The 24938-nt window shown below is 35.5% G+C and overlaps 1 protein-coding gene across 1 annotated transcript; it reads left to right on the top strand.

Annotated features, from left to right (window-relative positions):
• The first annotated feature begins 14453 nt into the window (after nucleotides 1-14453).
• On the top strand, nucleotides 14454-24926 carry LOC143229726 (protein hairy-like). The gene is made up of 4 exons (XM_076462457.1): nucleotides 14454-14865; nucleotides 22057-22152; nucleotides 22585-22672; nucleotides 23893-24926. The coding sequence occupies exons 1-4, from the start codon at nucleotides 14740-14742 to the stop codon at nucleotides 24657-24659; spliced, it is 1077 nt and encodes a 358-aa protein (XP_076318572.1). The 5' UTR covers nucleotides 14454-14739; the 3' UTR covers nucleotides 24660-24926.
• The last annotated feature ends 12 nt before the right edge of the window (nucleotides 24927-24938 follow it).

The raw sequence follows: 24938 nt of genomic DNA, 5'->3' as shown, positions 1-24938 counted from the left end.
GCGACTAAAATCCACCTACTTAATGCGATCGAACAATTTTGAGTATGGTGGTAAGTATAACTTGCGATCATGGTAACTTTACGCTATTACTTCAGAGTCAACAACAGAAAAACAGCAATAATCATAATTATGAGCATAAAACGTGAGAATGCGTTACCAATCACTGAACAGGAACGAAAAGAAAAGCGAAAAGAAACATCTATGCGCAGTGAAGAAACATCTTCTGAGCACTTGTATATAAGAGTTTTATGTTTTTTATTAAGTTATACTATTCTGGTGCAATTAAAAATATGATTAATGCGACTTAAGAAAACTTGATTTATTTTCGTAATAAAGAACGCCGCCTATTGGTGAGTACTGAACGCTTACAAAGTAATTCATATATAACAAAACGCTTGTTTGGTTAACAAACTCGGGTATTCATTTATTATTTTGTAATTCAAAGTAGCCATACCTTTCATAAAGAGCTAACGCCACAAGCACTTCTTTTGCATAATAATTTCATATACATCTGTTTTGAAATAATACAAATAAAACTTGTAAAAATAAGTAAGTTTCATGTTAAAACTGTAAAAATTATCCTATAAGATTTATTTTATTGAATAGATTTAAAACTGTCTCTTTTAGCTATAATTTTGTTTCGTTTTCGCTTCTTTTATTTCCTTTTTGGTGATTAGAGAGGATTAATGAAAGAAAAATAAAGAGCTATGGTTAATCCACAAATACATATATATATATAATATGATTCTGTGTATATATGTTTACATTCTGATCATTTCATTTCTGTTTAGTTGTACCTTAAAATACACGGATAATTCATATTTGTAATTAATTTAATCTTTGAAAAACTGTTTAATTTTATGATTTTGATATTAGAAACCTGACCTGTGGTTATTTTTCTTGTCATATCCACCCATCTCTATACGGTTTCCTTTTGCTGTGCAAATATGATTGCATGTTCACTGTCTAAAACGATATTTTCTACTGTGAGTGAGACCTGGACTTGTGGAAAGTCGAACAGATATCTGCTGGGATGAGAGGTGCTTCCAAGGTTAACAAACATAGTGGACGCGACATGGACGTTTTTGTAATAGTCCCTTCCAGATGACGTGACCTAAAAATTAAAAGTAAACATGGATTCTTTAAAAAAAATCGTGAGTACATAATAAACATTTTTCAGTAGCCTTGAAAGTTAGTACTGTTTAATATCCATATGTACTACTCCAGATCTAAAGGAATGTTTTATTTACAGGAACTTTAAGGCAGAGTAAACACAAGATACAAAAATATTTCTAAAACATTGGATGTCATTTAATATTGAAAAAATATAACGATTTTAAGTTTTGTTTTATATTTATTTTAAGCAGAGCCAACAAGTAATTGATAAGTTAAATGCAAACAAATGAATGATTTTATATTACATGGGGAACCACCATATTTTCACAACCATTTTAAATTCTAATTGATAATTTACTTTTTTCTCCCTCTCTTGCCTTTATCATGAAATATTACTGAAATTCAGCTTAATTAGTGGAAATTTATATGGATGTTTCTCTCTGTCTGAATTTTAGCGCAAAGTTGCATAATAACGTATCAGTGCACCAATGGGAATAGAGCCACGAATTTTACGTAAACTTAAAGCTAGTCCAATGGGGGATAGATATTTTATGAAATACACTTAATAAAATAATGATTTAAGCTTAATGTAATTTAAAACGGCTTTGGACGAATATTTAACATTAAATAACAGAAACAAATTTTAAAAATTGCAGCAAAGTTTCAGTTCAAGTGTTGGCTTTACGGTAGGTTTAGAGATTAAAAATAGTATATATTTTAACAAACAGATTTCTCACGAATAAATATCTTAGTTGAATATTAAAACACACACAATTATTTGTTGTTGTTCTTAATTTCGCATAAAGCTACACGAGGGCTATCTGCGCTAGCCGTCCCTAATTTAGCAGTGTAACACTAGAGGGAAGGCAGCTAGTCATCACCACACACCGCCACCTCTTGGGCTACTCTTTTACCAACTAATAGTGGGATTGACCGTCACTTTATTACGCCCCCACGGCTTGGGGCGACGGAGATTCGAACCTGCAACCCTCGGATTACGAGTGAAACGCCTCAACCCACCTGGCCATGCCGGGTTCCACACACAATTAACATTACAATACTTTCGTGTAATATTATTATCAAATACAATACTAATCGAGTACAATGCTGTAGTGTTCTTAATTAAATCTTAATCTATAAATCTTCAAACACTGATATTTTGCTTTGTACCATTGCCTTTACACATTTTTACCTGGTAAGGATTTTGTTAGTTATTTTGGATACTATATTATGTCGGCTGATATACAAATAGTTTATTTTATTCTAGTGTTAACTAAAGAAACGAGCAATAAATCAATTATGTCGTTGCTGTATATATGAAGGGTTCTCTTCTCAACGTCTTCTAATAGCTGAACTAATACAGTTTTTCATGTATAGAAGGATTTGTTTGAACTGATCATAATTGTAGGTTTGAGGATGAACTGTAACTGTTTATTGAATAGAAAGGGGCGATTTTTAACTTCTTTGAACTACTTCTATAAGAAAAAATCAACTGAAAAAAAACACATTCTTTTCTCCACACTAACTGAGACCATTTGCACTTTTCTAAACGATAATTAAATCAGACATACTTGTATATATATATATATATAAATAAAGGCGATCACACCCTTTCTGTTTTTTGTTCCTTCAATGTCCTTGTAGTGATATTCTGATGAGGTTGAGTTTTCTTATTTGAACCGGCATGGCCAGGTGGTTAAGGCACTCGACTCGTAATCCGAGGTTCGCTGGTTCTAATCCTTGTCACACCAAACATGCTCGCCCTTTCAGCCGTGGAGGCGTTACAAGTGATCGTCAATCCCACTTTTCGTTGATAAAAGAGTAGCCCAAGAATTGGCGGTGGTGGTGATGACTAGCAGCCTTCCCTCTAGTCTTACATTACTAAATTAGGGATGGCTAGCGCAGATAGCTCCCGTGTAGTTTTGTGCGAAATTCAAAACAAACCTTTCTTATTTCTTCTTACGCAGCTGTTTGTAGTACAGTTATCTTTGGTCAACGACTAATGTATGTTTAAACAAACTACAGTTACAATGTCCATTGGAGTTGCATGAAGGGACTTGATAGAAATGTGTGAAATGGAACTGTTTGATTCTACTAGTTGTTGATTTTGAAATATTTTAGAAGGTTGTGAGTCTTCATCAACTTTGAATCGTTTTTTTATTATCTTGTTAACGGTACCTAAGATATTCCCATCTTCATTGCAATGATGTTGGGCCGGAGTGGCTCTCTTTCCTAACCAGAACCTATACTTTGCAAACGAAAGCATTGGCTCTAATTGGCTCGTAGGATGATTAAACCCTATTATTGTCCTAAAGTAGTACTTATTAATAATTTTGTCCACGGATTTATAACACTAACATCAAGGAATCGATTCCTCACGGTGGACTTCTTGACTTTTTTGGGTAGCCCAATATGGCTCTGCTCGGGCCGTTTGAAAAAAAATTACATTCATGTTCACATCACACTTTTCTTTTCGACAGGTCCCGACCTTACTCACTTTTTGACTGTTTATGAAAACAGTTCATATGTCTACTTGAAATAGGGACATTCCACTGATATTAGTAGTTAGGATAGGACTTAAGCTGCGGAAGTGAAAGAAATAGAAGATTACGTCATCATCACCAGAGGACGCTTGGCTTAGAGAGTGGTGACATCATATGATTACGTCCTCACAACCAGAGGGTGTGTTGCTAGGAGAGCATAATATGATTATGTCATTAGCGTTAATGACTAATTTTTGAATGGCAAAAGGTTTCTGGCACAAGGGTGCGTATTACCAGGAAAGGGGATGACATTGTATAATTACGTCATCATTCACATTATAGTTTTCATTTTTATACGTTAATATTTGAGCAAAACAGTTATTTTGATTTTTCCGTATTATTTTATTTAATCTGTAGTTTCTGCTTTTATAATAACTGTATAGTGCAATACATATTTTGTTTATTCGCCCTGAGAAGGTCCAGCATGGCCAAGTGATTAGGGCACTCAACACGCAACCTGAGGGTCGCAGGTTCGAATTCCTGTCACACTAAACACGCTTGCCCTTTCAACCGCGGGGCGTTATGATGTGAGGTAATTCTCACTAATCGTTGGTAAAAGAGTAGCCCAAGAGTTGGCAATTGGTGGTGATGAATAGCTGCCTTCCTCTAGTTTTACACTGTTAAATTAGGGACGACTAGCGCAGATAGCCTTCGTGTAGCTTTGCGTGAAATTCAAAAACAAAAAATAAGCATTTTCAAATCGGTTATTCTTTTACTTATATAAAACCCAAACGTGTTTTAAATATGTATCATTTATAAATATGTTTTTTCATAGACCTAAAGAGACGTATACAAATATTAACAAAACTTCAACTGAAATAAATAACTCAGCATTACCTTTAACTTTCTTCTGTTTGCAAAATAAAAGACATTTGATTTTTAATTTTTCCAACAATAATAAAGGGCACTCGTGGCTCTACTAAATACAATAGCTGCAAGTGGTCCCAGCAGGTGACTTCATCCTCTTAATGGTCAATTTTTAGCATCTTATGCATGTTGGGGTTCTAAGTGAGAGCTTATTTTTGCCACTACATCATGTAATTATGAAAATCGTTTAGATTTTGGCATATTCTAAAGAGCGCATAGGTTCAGCAAATTTCTAATCTTTGTAACAAATTCCTGTATGTCCGAAACAAAAGCATGTTATGTCACGGGTTGTTTTATGTACTTTTATCATAACTGTAAAAGGGTTATTGACAAAATATTTAACTTTGCATATTATTCTATTGGACTTATAATGCAAGGTTGCAGTTTGAGTCTCATAAAAAACAGTTTATCGACTATTTTATATTTTAAAATAGATATTTTCCTCACATACGTATTGAGATTTTGATACAATGTTACCTTAACGTGTGGTCCACTTTACTTACACTTTACACAACGATCATCAGATATATCAGACATTTCTTTATCAGTTACAAATCAATGTTTTGTGTTGTTGTATATCAGATGAAATCCAATAATTCTTGGTTTTATTTATTACATGGCACAATATGCTACTTGTACTTGAATCACTTGTCATAGAACTTTTGTAGATTTCTACTTACCCGCCAGTGGCACGGTGAAATGTCTGAGGACTTCCACCGCTACAAATCGGATTTCGATACCCGTGGTGGGTAGAGCAGAGATATCTCTTTGTGTAGGTTTGTGCTTAATTATAAACAACAACAATCTATAAAATTTAACAGGCCCAGCATCGCCAGGTGGTTGAGACATTCGACTTATAATCCAAGGGTCGCAGGTTCGAATCTCCGTCACACCAAACATGTTCGCCATTTCAGCCGTGGGGGGGGGGCTATAATATGACGGTCAATCCCACTAATTGTTGACAAAAGAGTAGCCCAAGAGTTGGCGGTCGATGGTGATGACTATCTGCTTTCCTTCTAGTCTTAAACTGCTAAATTAGGGATAGCTCATGTAGCTTTGCGCACAATTGAAGAACCAATCCTTATGTGCCCATATTGCTTGTTCATATCAGTTTAGTATGTAAGATTTTTAACATAGTTTATAAGTGAAAATGTACATTTTTTTCTGTTTTGCTTAATAACAAAAACATTAACTACTCAATAATATTAAATCATACAGCAAAGGTTCAGACAGAGTCATTTTGAAAATTTCAATATACATATATATGCATAGCTTACGTTCATCTTAGGTTGATAGTTCACTAACAAAAAGTAACGTAATTCAGATTAAAGATTAAATGTCAGATAAATGTGCGTTTAGATCAGTTTAATACGATATATTATATAACATAATTATTTTTAACAAATATGTTTTGACAACTAGTACAAGTCACCATTTTCGTTTCTTACATAAAACTCATGTTTCATATAAGATGTTTCAAACCAGATACCATTAATCTGCATAACTAAAATCACAGACTTATAACATGTCACACATTCTGAAACACTGAGTACCAAACTTCACGAATTGGATAGAGTAACATATTATTTAAGGAAAGAACAAACATCTTAGTTTATAAAATACTGACCTACATCTCAATTTAATAATACCTGCGATACATACTTATTGTAGCACGATATTATTCAGATAGAATAAATCACAGATAGAATAAAAATCACAATATATTCGTATAAAGTTTCTTCTGAAACATAAATTCATAACTAATTTGAGATATTTCACAAATTTAATTGAGCTAATATATTCGTATAAAGTTTCTTCTGCAAATCACGCATTTGAAATTCATAATAATTTGACTAACCCCATTGAAATTCATAATTAATTTGACTAACCCCATTGAAATTCATAATTAATTTGACTAACTTCATGAAATTCATAATTAATTTGACTAACCCCATTGAAATTCATAATTAATTTGACTAACCCCATTGAAATTCATAATTAATTTGACTAACCCCATCGAAATTCATAACTAATTTGACTAACCCCATTGAAATTCATAACTAATTTGACTAACCCCATTGAAATTCATAATTAATTTGACTAACCCCATTGAAATTCATAATTAATTTGACTATTTCCATTGAAATTCATAATTAATTTGACTCTGTTATTTAATTTGACTAACCCAAAACTAACTTAAAACTACAACCTAGTTATTATAATCTTACACATTCCACTAGTTATAGTAGGATATTGCCTTTATTTCGATCTGTAAAATACTAAGTAAATCCATCACTGAAAAAACAAGTGAAAGACTGGATACGTCGTCAAGATACATGCACTTTATATAGACAAGTAAGATATTAATTTTTATGAAATTAATGAATTACTTCAGGGATTGCCAAACAATGTCAGGTTAATTTGATGTTTTTCTAACGTTTCACCATAACAACCAATTTAAGTATTTACTCATGTGTATGAAAGTGTCATCTAAATACAAAGGAGTTGTTCAGAGATAAGAATATTTCAAACATATTTTAAAACAAGATCGAAAACCCTCTAAACTCCAAACTGATGTTGGAACAGAATTTACTAATTATCTGTTTCAGTGTTAACTAAACATACAAGACATTTATTTCTTTACTACACTTAATGAAGAAAAAGCAGTAGTAGAAAGATTTAATGGCACTATTAAAACTAGGGTGAGGCACTATTAAAACTAGGGTGAGGCACTATTAAAACTAGGGTGAGGCACTATTAAAACTAGGGTGAGGCACTATTAAAACTAGAGTGAGGCACTATTTTACTCACCATAGAACCCATAAATATATTACTGTATTGAAACACCCGGTCAGTGTCTATAATCAATTGTGTCATTGCAGTATTAAGATGAGACCAATGGTTGTTAATCACACTAATGAGACTGTGGTTCGTGTGAAGTGACCGTAGCCAAACTACAGTATCCACATAACAGTACAGAATCAATCTTCTATTTCACATTCAAACTTCCAACTAAATCATTTATATTACGCCAGGTCAGAACAAAGAGCCTAAAGATGTAATTAGAATCTAACACTAAATAACAGAATCACTTTCTACACCCGCTCAGAAACTTATGTTTACTTGTGATTCATTCACTGAAAAATAATTGTGGAAACGAATATGGCGACTCTATATTACTCAGTCCTATATTATTGGTAATACTTGAAATTTTATTTTAATCACGTGTTATCCAAGCCCATTATAGTTCCATATACTATTAACATCCATGATTGATTTTATTCACTGTACGTTTACTCAGATACTGTGTAACCTATCATTGAAGTTAAAGGTCAGGACGCTGAAATGAAGGATAAAACATTTACGAATGCTCATTACAGACCCGTTTCTAAGCAAGGTTTTCAGTCGATTGAGATCAATGTAAAAGATGACATGGATCGACGTATCTTATTCGAACAAAAAGAGTCAATATAATTCTTAATTTTCGTCACCTGTGACATCATGAAAATATAACTCATGTTAAAATTACCAAGTGTGAAAGAGCTTACCTTACTTTGCTGGTAGCCGATAGCAATACGGTCACGGATTGGAATACTTGTTTAGTAACCTGTTTTGTTCAACTATACCATTTCTGATTTTGTTTGTTTGTTTTGGAATTTCGCACAAAGCTACTCGAGGGCTATCTGTGCTAGCCGTACCTAATTTAGCAGTGTAAGACTAGAGGGAAGGCAGCTAGTCATCACCACCCACCGCCAACTCTTGGGCTACTCTTTAATTAACGAATAGTGGGATTAACCGTCACATAATATAACGCCCCCACGGCTGGGAGGGCGAGCATGTTTAGCGCGACGCGGGCGCGAACCCGCGACCCTCGGATTACGAGTCGCACGCCTTACGCGCTTGGCCATGCCAGGCCGACCATTTCTGAAGAAAGGAATATTTGCCTTAGGAAACAAGCTGTTTAGTCAGGAGAAATATAGAGCATCACGCAGATGTCACGCGACTAAAATAACTTGCTGATACTGGAAATAAATTAGGAATATAAGGAATTCAGAGCCTGACTCGAGATTTGGTAGAAACGAAATGGTTTCATGTTCAAAACTGTTCAAATCAAGATACGATTAAGATTGAAATAAGACTTTCTTCACAAGTAAACGTGTTCTTTCTACTCCATGGAAGGTTCTGCCAGTGTACAAAGTCGGAGATAGTCTTATTTTCTTTTCCTTTTACGCAAACAGTGATAAAGAAGGATCAACGAACGGAATGTTATCCTGTATCATCAGTGACTGACAAAAGACCCAACGGAATATTATCCTGTATCATTAGTGACTGACAAAAGACCCAACGGAATATTATCCTGTATCATTAGTGACTGACAAAAGACCCAACGGAATGTTATCCTGTATCATCAGTGACTGACAAAAGACCCAACGGAATGTTATCCTGTATCATCAGTGACTGACAAAAGACCCAGCGGAATGTTATCCTGTATCATCAGTGACTGACAAAAGACCCAACGGAATGTTATCCTGTATCATCAGTGACTGACAAAAGACCCAACGGAATGTTATCCTGTATCATCAGTGACTGACAAAAGACCCAACGGATATTATCCTGTATCATTAGTGACTGACAAAAGACCCAACGGAGTATTATCTTGTGCCATCAGTGACTGGCAAAAAGACCCAACAGAATGTTATCCTGTATCATCAGTGACTGACAAAAGACCCAACGGAATGTTATCCTGTATCATCAGTGACTGACAAAAGACCCAACGGAATGTTATCCTGTATCATCAGTGACTGACAAAAGACCCAACGGATATTATCCTGTATCATTAGTGACTGACAAAAGACCCAACGGAGTATTATCTTGTGCCATCAGTGACTGGCAAAAAGACCCAACGGAATGTTATCCTGTATCATCAGTGACTGACAAAAGACCCAACGGAATATTATCCAGTTTCATCAGTGGTTGGCAAAAGACCCAACGGAATGTTATCCTGTATCATCAGTGACTGACAAAAGATCCAACGAAATGTTGTCCTATATCATCAGTGACTAGCCCAATATGGCCAAGTCGTTAGAGAGCTTGACTCGTAATCCGAGGATCGCGGTTCGAATTCCCGTCTCATCAAACATGCTCGCCATTTCAGCCGTAATGGCGATATAATGAGATGATTAATTCCACTATTCGTTGGGAAAAGAGTAGTCCAAGAGTTGGCGGTGGTTGATGACAAGTTGCCTTTCCTTTACTCTTTTACAGCTCAATAAGGAACAGCTAAAGCATAAAGCCTCCGTGTAGCTCTGCACAAATTTCCAACCAAAACAAAACCAGTCTTTAGTCAACTGAGCTATCGGACTTTGCATGCCCGATAGGTTACAATAAAAGGAATCTTTCAGGACTCACGATTGCACAGCTCAAGACCTGCCCGATCTAAATTTTTACTTTAAGAAATTTCAACATCGAGAGTTGTCGGCTGTTTTGTTGAGTAAAAGAAACGTTTCGGTCGTCCGCCTTGTCCTGCGAAACGTTTCGGTCATCCACCTTGTCCTGCCGAATTGATAGATCTTAGTCCCATCAGATTTAAGTGACTGGTTCTTATAACGTCATTTTTCCGGTAACATCGTTGAGAGAACATTTTGTCATTCATTCCTCTTGTGATATTAAGTCGTTCTCAACATGGCCTAGTAGTTAAGATACTTGATTTCAGTTTGCGGGTCGCGAGTTCGCATCCCATCACCCGCATTATTACACTTTCAGTTGAAGAGACGTTATAATGTGACGGTCAATCCCACTTTCAGTTGTTAATAGAATAGCTCAAGAGTTAGCGGTAGATGGTGTTAGTTACCTGTCATAAGATGCTTTATCACTAATAAATTAGAGACGACTAGCGCAGATAGTTCTCGAGTACTTATGAGGTAAAGTAAAAACAATCAACCAAACCGATAAGTCCAACTTATTGCCCAACTTAGTACTACATATCTCCTACTACTTGACAGTTGCCATGATATTTAATTACTTGAAGTGTGTGTGTGTGTTTCTTATAGCAAAGCCACATTGGGCTATCTGCTATGTCCACCGAGGGGAATCGAGCCTCTGATTTTAGGATCATAAATCCATAGACTTACCACTGTACCAGTGGGGGATACTTGAAATGTGTCTAACATATATAAGACACCTTGGACTACTTTCTTACCACCAAACAGTGGGATTGACTATAACATTATAACGCTTCTATTATTGAAAGGGCAATTATATTCGGTGGTGGGATTCGAATCCATATCCGCGGATGCGAATTAAGTGCACTAATCACCAGGTCATGACAGATTGAACGCAGCTAACAAGGAAAGAGGTGAATTTCCAGTCAGTTAAAAAAAAACAACTTTCTATCAAAACGAGAGATGACGGGCATTCCACGCTTCAGTCACACCGACCATGTTTATTTTTATAGCGCAATGACATACAGAGAAAATAAAACAGCTTTTAATTTATAACAGTAATTTCTTATTGTTTCTTCAATAAGCCAGTTTTTGTATTTTCAGTCGCCACTTTACTAAAAATGTATTACAAAATTTCAATACGTTAGTTAGTACCGTTACAACGAACCTTCATTTTAGTTCATTTTCTTCGTGTAGTTTGACAGGCAATAAAAACTTGAACGTTTTTGATCGATTGTTTAGAATTAAGCACAAAGCTATGCTGTGGGCTATTTGTGTTCTACCCATCACGGATATCGAAACCTGGTTTCTAGCCACGTGAGTCCGCAGACATACCGCTCTGCCATTGAGGGACAACTTTAAGCTAGCCTCAAATATTTCACCACGAAAAAAATATAATTATACTTATGAACTCCATGTAGATGGAGGAGTCTTTTTCAGTTTCGGTCGGCCGTGTCCTAGTCGTTTGCTTGCCTGGACTGCGAATCAGTCGGTCCACGGTTCACATCCCCTTTACTTTAAAACGCACTCCACACTTTGAAAGGCCGTGAGTGTGTTATAATAGTGACGAACAAGGTCTATTAAGTGGTCAGGCGAAAGAAACCCCAAGTCGACTCGTAATCTGTGGGTCGCGGGCTCGAATCCCCGTTGCACCAAACGTGCTCGTCTTTTCAGCCGTGAAGGCGTTATAATGTAACGGTCAATCCCACTATTCGTTGATAAAAGAGTAGCATAAGAGCTGGCGGTGGTAATGATGACTAGCTGCCTTCCTTCTAGTTTTACACTACTAAATTAGGGACAGCTAGCGCAGATAACTCTCGTTTTGTGCGAAATTCAAAACAAACCAAACCAAACCCAAAGAGTAGACGGTGGGTACTGTTGGCTAGCTGTATTCCCTCTAGGCTATCTTTTCAAAATTAGAAACGGTTAATCGTAGATATTCCATAGTTTGTCACAAAACTTTAATAGAACTATTGTTTTTACTGTTGGGAGTTGAGCCACTTACCGCTTAAAAATGAGAAATATACAGCAACATTACTGAATCTTTTAAATTTAAAATTATTTGGATGATGAGAAGTTAAACCCCTAAATAAATTATTATGGGTAACTATTTTTGGTACATCTGCATCATTTACATTCATCGTAAATTTACTTGTTAGTTTTTTAGAGCAAAAATAGCAGTTACAAAAACGAAGGCGAGATGGCGCCACGCTCCCCAAAGCTAATTTCCTTTATTTCTTTTTGCACCATGCTACATAATAAGTAATCTGCACTCTGTCCATCGCGAGAAGTCGAGCCCTGAATTTTATCGTATATCCGAATAATAACTATATGCATGGCATGCAGGTCGAATTAGTATTGTGTATTTAACATTGCGAAACGCTATATAAAGTTCACGCAGCAAAATTAAAATATTCATATAAGACCAATTTATTTGGTATGATGTTTAAAATGTAACAAAGTACGTGTTACAATAATGAAAGTCATTATTACTAGCAAGGTAAGCTGTAAAACACCTAACACGCTGTGTGCATATATGGGAAAAGAAAACGAAACGCTAAAGTTACTGATACAACTAATATTTCGGAGACATTCCCAATATTCTACAACAGACAAAAAAAGAATACTATAATTCCTAGTTTTTATTGTACCCCAAACTGGAGTTTATTACTAGATATTTCTATTCATATAAAGAAAAATAATGATTTATACCTACAGATCGTATTGTTACATTCTCATTTCTCGGTGGGGCATTATAATATCACAGCTAATTCCACCATTCATTGGTGAAAGAGTATCGGTGGTTAGTGATGACTGTTTTTCACTGGTAGATTATTAACTGGTTGATAGCCCTAGTGTACCTTTGCATAACTTGAAAGGACAAAACAAAACAGAATAGACGTAGAAACTCGAGACGTTACAGATCTTTCCTTCTGAAACTGCAATAACGAAAATAAAGTTACATCCTTAAGAGAAAAGTCATTATTTTATTTGCATCAGGAGATATGTCTAGAAGAGGACATTGTTGCTTCTAATGCTGTTGTTAAAAAAAAACAAAATGAACACATTTCCCTATTTTCAAGACATTGTTACAATAGGTGTGATATTTCACGAATGTGAGCCTACGGCAATTGCTCTAAAGAAGCTTTCCTCAAAAAGGGTTAGTGAACACAAAATTGTGTTTAAAATTGGATTTTGTGTTTTAAGTACAGCATTTTTTTTGCGTTCTGTTTTATCAACGAGATATGAGTTGTTTATTAAGAAGAGGGTGATTTGATAGTAAGTAATAAATTGTTTGTTATTTAGGTACAAAAATATTTCTCGCCAATTCGTAACTAAAGTAATTTGTATAACTTATATATACATATACACTGCTGGCCAAAATCTTAAGGCCAATGAACATAAAGAAAAAATATGCACTTTGCGTTCTTAGACTCAACCACTTATTTGAGTGGGGCTTCGAAAGATGTAAATAATAAACAAGGAATAGTAATAACTTGAACATAAACTTTTATCACAAAATTTTAAAATTATAACAAATTTCTTCAAAAACAAGACATGCGGTTTGTTTTCCGTCGACCAACAAATAATGATTTTGAAGCGATCCCACCCTTAAACACCCCACATCTCACTGACCATGAGAGAAACATGGTTGTTTGAGAAACAGTCGAACAACTTTTATACTGACATTGTCAACGTGACAAGATTGTTTGAGACTGACTCAGTAGGTTGTGATTAATTAACCAACATGCTTTACAAAATAGAAATAGGGTTAAGTTTCATTTTGACCTCTTGGGACATTCGTCTTAGTTCATAGTGTTTACGTACAAATGTAGGATGAGGTTGGTTCAATAGACTCGGAGGGGTTAGGGTGAAAACTAACAAACATTTTGTCTTTATATATATATATCGAAATATATTTTCACAATGTAATTTGTCGAATACAAGTTTTGAAATTACATTGTATATTTTAAATATATTTTTAAAACTTTATCTTTGTTCTGTTTTGTTGACGAGCTTATGACATTCTGTACAAGTTTCATTAAGTTCGATACGCCCTCCAAAAGAATGTATACAAGGTTAAACGGTCACATGAAATATTGATCAACTACCAATATCTCATATGTCATAATATTTGAATCGATGTTCAAGACGTGCACAGTATAACAAAATACCACGAAAAGGTTCGTGCGAGTGGACATCTCATGAAGACACCTGGTTTCAAGAAGCTGCACATTTTAGTCTTTATTTGATTTCTAGACATTTGGAAATCTACACGTATGAACAAAACTTACAATCTTCTGGGAGACATCCGCCTCCCGTTGTCACCGCAGGAGTCTTTAACTGAAAAACGCTTCTTTGTGGGCAAAGTGCACGTGGCGTGATTGTGCAAGTCACACTCAATGTTTGGTTCTTCCCCGTTGGTCGATGTGGCTCACGAGAAAAAAAAAAAAGACCAATCACAGTTTTGTTAGCCTACCAGTAGATTGGCTGACGCTGGCACGCGCTGCACGTGCTATACGAGCTGGCTTTAGGTTTCTTGATTATCTTCACTGATGCGACAGATAGAGGTTTCTGTTCTGTAAGCTAGGTAATATTTATAAACGCAACATTCCAGTTCCTTGTGAGGCCTAGCAGGCGACTCTTGCTTTTCCCTTCTTTAATACAAGAAGTCTTCGGATCCTTTCGTCTGTCAACATCTTTGTATCATCTCAGTATATGTAACCCTTAACTTTATAAGTTATTACAAACCGATTTGTTTTATTACGTTTATGATTTGCTCCGACAGGGTCGAGCGTAAGTTAAGTTTCTCTCTAGGGTTCGTGAACGATTCAACTACTATAAGAATGGATGGTGAGGATCACAATGAGGACAAGCCCAAGCACGAAGGCAGACGGGTAGGTGACGTGGGAAGAGACTGCAATCAATTTATATTTTAACTGTTTAGAAATGTGTATCTTTCGAGTTTCCGTAAATAAACGAATATAATTCGTGCTATTAGTTTAAAATATCAAAACAGCGTACTATATCAAGAATAACTATACAGTTTTTTCTTGAGAGATAGAGTTAGATAAAAGCCTTGATATTTGACTATGAGAAAAGTATTTTTAAAGACCTGCTTATAACTACAGTTTCTAAACCCCGAAAGTATTCAGTTTTGTTCTTGCATTTATTATGCTTTTCTAGAATATGTACAGAAGTTACGCTTCGAAGTTAGTGTTGTATGAATTACCAATATGGTACGGGAGATAGCTCGAGAGCCCCCTAGTATCAGAGCGGTAAGTTAGTGAGCTTGTGTTGCTAAATAAACTGGGTCTCAATATCCGTGGAAACATAGCACAGAGAATCCATGTATAGCTTTGCGCTTGGCAAGTGTTAACTAAATCAGATACAGTATTTATTTCCGATGTTTGTAAATCACGTACAAGTTACTTTATGATTGTATTTACTAAAATAGTTACTTTGCTTGTGGTTGTTTAGTTAAATGTTTTATTTGATCTATTGTGTAAACAACCATAACTCTTGTTTTAATCGTTGCTATATATCGTCAGTTTTGTTTCCTGTTGTCCATGAATGACGTGTCAATCACAAAATAATGCATTTGAACTATAATTATAAAACAGTAAGCTTTTGTAAAATCATTGCTTTTGCGCTTACAGTTTTTATCTTTTGAGCATTTTTTAATTTATACATTATATAAATTTGTCATGCGTAAAGCTTGGCGCTAACGCCTGTATTTGTGCTAATTAATTTTCCCCTTCAGTCATGACACCAAAAACACATGATCCAGAATGTAGAACGAGAACCGGATATTTCTAATCATGCTGTTTCATGTGTGATTTACCATTGAAATTATTATCTATGAAAATATTAGTTCGAAGTCCTAATAGAAAAATAATTATTCAAAGTTCATGCTTAAAAAAAAAAAAAAAAAGATTTACAACGTCATTAGTGGAAGTAAAACGTATGTATCGTGAAGAAGTAACTTTTGTTTTTAGTCGATTATACCAGCAGTGTCTTTATATATACTGTGTATGACAACATTACGACACAATGCTGGAGCTGTAACTAGTTACGTAAGGGAACTATGTAAAATATATACTTTAAACGTATATTACACTGGTACTCTCTTTAATTTAAATATAAATTGCCATAAAACAAACGTTAAGAGTGAACTAAAAACCATCTTCACCAACGTTTGATGGAGTTAATATTTGACAGAGAGAAAACCAGTATGACTCTGAGTGGATATTTAAGCTAAGTCAGTGAGTGAAGTCTCACTCCAGAACGTGCCCTCGTACGCATGATTTGCTCTCAAGGGGGAAAGAAATTTGTATTTATTTCAATAGTGGAAGCAGTGTTCCTCTCGGTTCCACTTCACTTCGAGCATTGTTATGAAACAGTAATTTTTGCCAGAGCGGTAAAAACTATGACCGGTCTTTTCCAAATTGTCGTCTTGCTCGAAAGAAGACAAGGTTTATTTTCATAACATAAAGTTTGCTTTATCGATTCTAGCTTATTCTAGTTTCTATTTTAGGACGTTTTGTATATCGACTGACATTACAAGATCTGACATACTAAAGTTCTCAGTTTCAGTTTCTGTTTATATTTTCACCGAGTCGCTTAAAATTAGAAATATGTTACATAAAGACGATAATGAAATCGTAAATACTTTTAACATTCTCTATATACATATTTAATTGTTATTTGATACGTATAAACCACCATTTGCTTCAAACGTAAAACCTAAGTCATTACAAATAACAAATGGAGAAGCCATGAAAGAGGGCAAGTTGATACAGGTGTGCATAATTCGAGCCAACAACGTGCGCTTGCAAATGTGCACAAGCCAGTGCACGTGACAAGCTTTATACCACGCTTTTGATTCACCTGTCTGCTGTTAATATATAGTATCAGATAGAACATATGTATAATGGTAGTTTACTGTTTTGGTCTTACAGGTTTTACTTAGCTGATGAACAGTTAGGACCAATTAATAACAGTGAAAAGTAATACTGATAGCACTTCTCTCATAAACATGTCAAAAGACATGTCTTTTAGATTTACCATGTTTGCTTAGCTACGTGAGCAGAGATAACCTTGTGCTAATTAAGGGAAGAAATGCACGTGCATTTTAGAGAACTGAATCTTTTCAAATGGCTCTGTAAAAATGCTAGTTTGCTAAGTAACTTTTAATATCCACGTCTCTCGGACGAAATCGTTTAGATAACATTCCAGTGAAATTCCTCAAATTGCTGGAAATTGTAATAAAATTTGCTTTAAGAGAATTACCTATTATCATACTCTCACAGCTGTTTTGTCTTAAATTTTCGTTTTTGATTCACATCTTTTGTTCCAGGTATCCTATACAAGACTTGACATTATGTGTTTCTGAACTTCGCGCAAAGCTACACGAGGGCTATCTGCGCTAGCCGCTCCTAATTTAGCAGTGTAAGACTAGACGCAGCTAATCACCACCACCCACCACCAACTCTTGAGCTACTCTTTTACCAACGAATAGTGGGATCGACCGTCACATTATAACGCCCCCACGACTTGAAAGGGCGAGCATGTTTGGTGTGACGGGCATTCGAACCCGCGACCCTCAGATTACGAGTCGAACGCCTTAACCACCTGGCCAAGACTTGATCACTAACCAAAAAGTTGAAATGTTTTATGTTTATAAAATGTCATCATTATTTTATTATGTTAATTAGCATGTGGATTTATTTTTTTAAACAGTACTGGGAACTTTGCCTATTTCTTAGTCACTGTTTAATATTTTATACAAATGTCAATTACTGATAGAATCTAAATACTCTAGATAACCCACTAGTTAGGTATTATTTAGCTTTTCATATTTTAACTTCTCATTTGGAAGTTGTTACCCAGTGGCTTCTGAAATTATTTTGTACCGAGCCATTGAAATTGTCACACAGCTATGCGATTAACTTGTACTTATTAACCTTTCAGACATTATGTTATCTAACAACTCCTCAGAAGGGCTATTTGTTCGGTAATTAGTGAAAGTCATGTAGTAACTTACAAATCCTAGTACGTTGTTTGGTCCGTTACCTAGCAACTGCTCAGATGGTCTGTTCTTCATTTGTTATTTGAAGTTGTTCCTTTACTAATTGACAAACCGTTGTGAGTTTCTTAAGCTATCAGCCAGCAACAAAGATTGTATAGTTCATACATTATTATGATTTGTTTAGGAATGCTCATTAGTTTGTATGAGAAACTTCTATCAAAAGGCTGTTTTATATCATTACTTTGTCACTCATGAAGGTCAGTTGAAAGTGATTTGTGTTTTGGTTTTTACTACAATTCCTTCTTTTTTTCTGTTTGAGCACTTGATGCTGAAGGAACATTCGTTTTATGTCTAAAAGCAATTTTTAGAATATTTAACAAGCATAAAATAAAAGGTTGTCACACACCCAATATAGTTTAGTATTAAAAATGTATATTTTATATAAAGTACACCCTGTTCTGTTAGAATAAAGAACTGTAGATAAGGTGAGTGCCATAGACAACCAGTTCTATAAATATATGTGATATTTTATATATCAATACATTGTTGGTTTTATCGGTATTTTTTATTAAAATAAATAATTCAGTTCAAGTTTTGGGTAAACAAAGAATGAAAATTAACATCTTGGGGTGGGCGAACTTGAAATGTGACGTCAGTAATTCATATGTATAGTTAAATAATGATATATTTGTTTAAATATTATGAAATTATGTGATCTATTTTTTGATTATTTTGAAATTACGTTTTACATTTTTGAATGTTTTTCAATGATGATTTTTGTAATTGAGTCGCGATGTTGTGCGTGAAAAATTTCTAATGATTCGGACGACAAAATATCATAGTTTGCATCGTAGTTTGCGAGTGAAAACAACCCAATTTGGGGACCACTTTTTTCTTTGCTTATCTTAGCGTGCGAATTATTCCTTTCTCTTGCAGGTTGTCTTCGAGACCTCTAACAACACACTGAAAGTTCCTCAATATTTCAGATCGATATACCGAAACCAGAGCCTATTTTCATTTTTCAGAAATGTCTGCCAAATGACATATACAGCATTTTCACACTTTGCCACGCGCATATCGCATACACATGTATTTTGTGGTAGTCTCGTTATGACGTTTGGAATGCTCCAGTGAACCTTGTCGGCGCACGCAACCTAGCCACTTAAAACTAGACTGTGTTCAATAGCACGTACATACCTTTAGCACTGAGCCGGTGACGAACCCTTCCAATACGGGTTCGGTCAGAAGTACTCACCTGAACATTTTGTTTTCTCGATGTCAACTAGATGACACTTAACCCTACTTTTTGTTGTATTGATGTAGGTAATACAGTAAATAATTTTTGTTTTATTAAATAATGCATCAAAAACATAGAATAATAACATGTAAAAAAAAACAGATAATGTCTCATAACTATTGCACTATTTCTGGCTTTCTAACTACGCGACTCTAGCCGATAAATATTCAACCAAGCAGTCGATGCGTTTCGACGAAATTCGTACTGAAAGAAGAATTAGCATTTGTATGTACAGAGAATAATGTAATATAAAATATAACTTCAGAGTATGGTTTGACTTTCGCTCAAAGCTACAGGAGAGCTATCTGCACTAGATATCTCTAATTTACCAGTGTAACACTAGAGGGAACACAACTAGTCATCATCACCCACCACCAACGTTTGGGCTACTTTTTTACCAATGAATAGTGGGATTGGCCGTTACATTATAACGCCCACATCGTCAAAAGGACGAGTAAAGATGGTATGACAGGGACTCGAACCCGCGACCCTCGGATGCCTTTATTGTTTTATAGATGAAAACCTCGACATTATATTAGTTAAAAATAATATAGTACTTAATGTAAGAGATAACTGTTGATACATCTTTAAAGAGAGGGTCTGACAGGTGGTTTTGGCAAGTTGGGTTTGATTTTGTATTTGATGACTCTGTAACCAAACAGTTGAAGGCTATAAAAATTATGCTTTATATGAGCGATGACAATATTATAATAGGTAATTTACGTTAAATTTCGTACTTATTGAAGGGGTGGTAAATTTATTGGGGAAGGAGGGATGTGTAGTAGAAAAATGTCACATTTCTCACACGAGGAAAAATTCATCATCTTTTTATAAATATTGCGTTATAAAATTAATAAGTTAAAACTTATATATTGTTAAATATTGGTTATTAGCTTCGATTTTATCCTATAGTAACTCTTATAACGTGAACAAACAAAAATGTAGCTTCATTAAATTTTGAATGTAAGTCACTAAAAATCTCGTGGCATGAACAGTAAAGGAAGTTTGTTCATAGCGAGAGGGATAACTAGTGCTCCAAAGTCACTGTACACTTTCTTATTCAATAGTCCGAGGAGACTATGTGGTGAAGAAAGTCACGAAATCTCACCAGAAAAACAAAACAAAAACTGGATTAATTCAAAAAACGAGTCGTAACAACATCAGATACAATATCTTCACGTCACCTCTTTCTCTGGTTAATCGATTGTTGTATTATTTTGTGACAGCTAAGTTGTTTGGTATGATTTTGCAGTTTTAGAGATTTGTTTTGGTTTGTTTTGCGCAAAGCTACTCCAGGGCTATCTGTGCTAGCTATCCCTAATTTAGCAGTGTAGGACTAGAGGAAAGGCAGCTAGTCATCACCACCGACCTCCAACTCTTGGGCTACTCCTTTATCAATGAATAGTGGGATTAACCGTACCATTATAACGCTCCCACTGCTGAAAGGGCAAGCATGTTTGATGTGACGGGGATTCGAACCCACGACCCTCAAATTACGGACCGAGTGCCTTAACCACCTGGCCATGTCGGGTGTGAATTTAAACGAAGGTGACTAGACTGGTGTTAATTAACGTCATGCTCCAGCCTAACTTAGCTCATAAAACAAAAAAATAGACAACAATTAGAAATTGGAAGGAGGGAAGTAGGGTGATTTTGTTTGATTTCCGGTAGACAAGTAGAGAGAGACTTTTTATTTCAACTACTATCCATTCACAGTAACTCGTGCGATGAAATTTGTTGAGCCTAGTCACGAATGATGTTAAATAATAAAGAAAAATGTTTGAAACTGACTTTTATATCCTGTGTTTAGGTCATGATCCTGTGTTAGTTCGATAGTTGATTAAAACTCAAATGTTCCGGTTGTTCTGTAGCGTGAAACTGACGTGATTAATCTAATTATCATAGCACTTTTTAGGATGTTAGGGCTTGATATAATAAACGTGTTTTATTGCGCTCGATTATGCGTCATGCTTATCATTATTGTTTTTCTTTTACGACCCTTAATTTTAAAACACTCAATGAAATAGATGAAGCTCCCAGTTCCGAACCACCCATCCCTGCCCACGAAACAAAATCAGTAAGGATGTATTCAATGAGTTTTGGCAGTTCGACCAAAGTCCAGATCTCCTCCCCATGCAACGGAACCAGTAATGCATTTTCACAAGTTTTGGTTATTGTTTGTTTTTGAAATTCGCGCAAAGCTACATGAAGGCTATCTGTGCTAGCCGTCCCTAATTTAGTAGTGTAAGACTAGAGGGGAGGCTGCTAGTCATTACCACCCACTGCTAATTCTTGGACTATATTTTTACTAAAGAATAGTTGGATTAATCTTCATATAACAACGCCCTCACGGCTGAAAGGGCGAGGATGTTTGGTGTGACTGGAATGCGAACCCGTGACTCTCAGATTACAAATGGAGTGCCTTAACCACCTGGCCATCCGGGCGTTTTGGTTATTCAAACAAATCCCAGATTTCTCCTCTCGCTTATGCAACATAACTGATAATATATTTTCGTAAATGTTAACGATTCGACGATAATCTAAGGATCTCCCATTCAAGCCGGCAGAGCAAATCTAGAAGTAAATCAATTACCGTAATAAATCTCAGTAAATGACAACTAAATAGAATGATTTTCAGCTATCATGAAAAGCTTTTATCTGAAATGAAACTTATAAACTTTTTCTCACTTGCAATATGTTAGTTAAGAAACCATAAGAGTTTTAAGTTTTAAGAAAAAAATGCGCATGTTCATGTTTCAGGTTTCGAAACCTTTGATGGAAAAACGTCGCCGAGCCAGAATAAACCAGAGTTTGTCTGACCTGAAATCTTTGTTACTGGAAGCCATTAAATCAGAGGTAAAACAACTACCTATTTCGGGGTATTTGTAACTATGTTACGAACCGCCGTAAATGACTTACTTGTCGTTGTTTAGGAGAGAGGAAAAAAATTAGCCAATGTATACTTCATACATTTACGTTGAAATTATTTAATAAATTCTGTAATTATTTCGATTTTTAAAATTACATTTGAAAATGATATAACTTGGAAGAGTAAGATACTTTAATCAGTTTCTCAGTTCCAAATCTTAAAGCTTATCTCCCAAAATATATCAGGTATATGACGAAAAGTGTATAACGATGAACTTTCGTAAATAATTAACTGCCCTAATTTATTACATATGTTCTCGTCATCGCGAATTGTTATTTATTAAACTTATATAACGTGCTGTATAGTATCTATTTATCATAAAGCATAACATTTAGGATATCAAACTGTTTTTATCGTAGAATCCAAGACATTCCAAGCTCGAAAAAGCCGATATTTTGGAGATGACCGTGCGCCATTTAGAAGACCTTCATCGACAACAGAGAACAGGTATTTATTATTTGTTTACTGAATATCGTGTAAAGCTACTCCAAAGTTGTATACGTTGGTCGTCCTTAATTTAGAAGTCCAGTCCAGTGCTTCTCAAACTTTTCCAGTGTCATTCGTCCCTGTAACTTTTTCATAACAGCTCACTCACCCCAGTTTGAGAAAAGTCAAAAGTTTGGTTTGAATATCGCGCAAAGCTACACGAGGGCTATCTGCGCTAGCCGTCCCTAATTTAACCGTGTAAGACTAGATGGAAGTCATTACTACCCACCGCCAGCTTTTGGGCTACTCTTTTGTCAACGAATAATGGGATTTTTCGTAACTTTATAACGCCCCCACAGCTGAAAAGGCGAACATATTTGGAGCGATGGGGATGCGACCCCGCGACCCTCAGATTAGGAGTCCAGTGCCTTAACCACCTGGTCATGTCGGTTAAGACAAAAAGTACCAAATTAAAATGAAACTTCTTTATTATGACTTAAGTATGAATCAGACTACAACTAGGTTGAATACGACATAAAATGTCCCTTGCTGGTACAGCGGTAAGTCTACGGATTTACAAAGCTAAAATCAGGGGTTCGATTCCCCTCGATGGACTCAGCAGATAACTCGAAGTGGCTTTGCTATAAGGAAACGCACACACAACATAAAATAAATGTATTTATCAAACTATGATACAACTAGAATATATAATAATAACATTCTAATTCTTCAATTTGTTGTATAACTGATTATATTCAATCATTCTGATTTCATCATTCCCTTGGTGAATCAATCACCCAGTTAAGAACCACTGGACTAGAGGGAAGGCAGCTTGTCAACATCACTCACCCTTAATGAATGGTGGGTGAGACTGAGCGTCACATTTTAACGATTCCACAGTTGAAAGGGTAAACACGCTTGGTAAGGAATTCGAAACTATCAACTCGCGAATCTCGTATCGAAAACTGTAACTTCCAGACTAACAGGTATTTAAAATCATAGGGTAAATTATGTCCTATATAAATAGGTTTGATATTCCTATATTAACTAAGCATATACACTGAATACAAATACGTAAATTCAAAACATAAGACTTGTTAATTGCAACTGATTATGTTAGTTGTAGAAAAGTCATAAAATTGTGGTATGTAATTTTATTTTGTGCATGTTAGTAATTTTTGATATAGTTGTACCGACCTGTTTTGTTGCATGATATAATTTTATCTTATTTTTTGGTGTAGCAACGTTGGTCAACGATCCACAGCAGAAGAATAAGTTTTTGGTTGGGTTTGAAGAATGTGTTCGCGAAGTGGAGCTGTTTATGAAGAAGGAAGATGGAGTCTTAGAGGATACGCGACGACGTCTTCTGCAACATCTAACAAAGCAAATAAAACACCTCAAAGCTACGGGAAACGAAGAATATCCTCCATCATCCCATCTTCTTCATGCCCACAAACCTGTGATCCAACACTGCAATGCTTCTTGTTGCGAACTTACAGAATCTTGCTGCCACGTTAAGAAGATGCCAGATTCCACAGTGACATCCAAAGACCACGAAGCCTTACTGTCCTGTAACCCTCGTAATTATGATAATTGCTCTGTTGATATTACGGAGTTTCGCTTAGTCCCGAAACGTCTATCAAACGGTGATTTGGCTTTAGTATTGCCCCAAAAGATAGCTAGTGGTGTAGGTGGTTTAGATCGTAGCTCTTGTACAACTACTGCTTTTCAACTCATCCATCAGGATGCGGAATCGTCATCTTCACCTTCAGAAGTATCTTCCACAAATCATCCTCTGACTGTCTCACATTCTCCTGTATTTGCTGCCGCCCACAAACACTTCAACTCAGAGTCGTCCAGTGAAGGATCAGATATGAGCTCTGATGAATCAGTTGGTAGATCACGAGAACCACAGCTATTTCGTCTCTCTCATTCAATGATTTGTAGTTTGGAAGATTTTCCAAACAATCGATCTCCATTGTCAGATAATGTTTGGCGACCATGGTAAAATACTATATAAAAATACTGTTGTCACGAATATATTGGCTTTGCTAGGAAAAAACAATATATTATTGCTAAGAACTTGCAATATCTCTAAACACAAGAATAGTGCAAGAGAGAAAATCCTTTTTTAAAGATAATACTGACTTTTTTTATAACCCGAAGAAAAAATATGTTTTAATCTCAATCTATACCTAAGTTAACATGAATTAAAATGAAACTACACATTTTAACATGAACTTGTGCTTTAGGTAACATGAAATAGTGTTTTAGGTAAAGGTACTTC

Source organism: Tachypleus tridentatus, chromosome 10 (genome assembly GCF_004210375.1).
Source record: "Tachypleus tridentatus isolate NWPU-2018 chromosome 10, ASM421037v1, whole genome shotgun sequence".
NCBI classification, from domain to species: Eukaryota; Metazoa; Arthropoda; class Merostomata; order Xiphosura; family Limulidae; genus Tachypleus; species Tachypleus tridentatus.
The sequence above is the reverse complement of the archived record's forward strand: the minus strand, read 5'-3'. Positions and strand labels throughout refer to the sequence as shown.

Bases quoted from the DNA above. Each gene is read 5' to 3' on its own strand.
- LOC143229726 (XM_076462457.1), top strand. From the start codon at position 14,740: ATGATTTGCTCCGACAGGGTCGAGCGTAAGTTAAGTTTCTCTCTAGGG. The intron at 14,866-22,056 runs GTAGGTGACGTG...TTCATGTTTCAG, and splicing joins CCAAGCACGAAGGCAGACGG to GTTTCGAAACCTTTGATGGA. The intron at 22,153-22,584 runs GTAAAACAACTA...TTTTTATCGTAG, and splicing joins TGGAAGCCATTAAATCAGAG to AATCCAAGACATTCCAAGCT.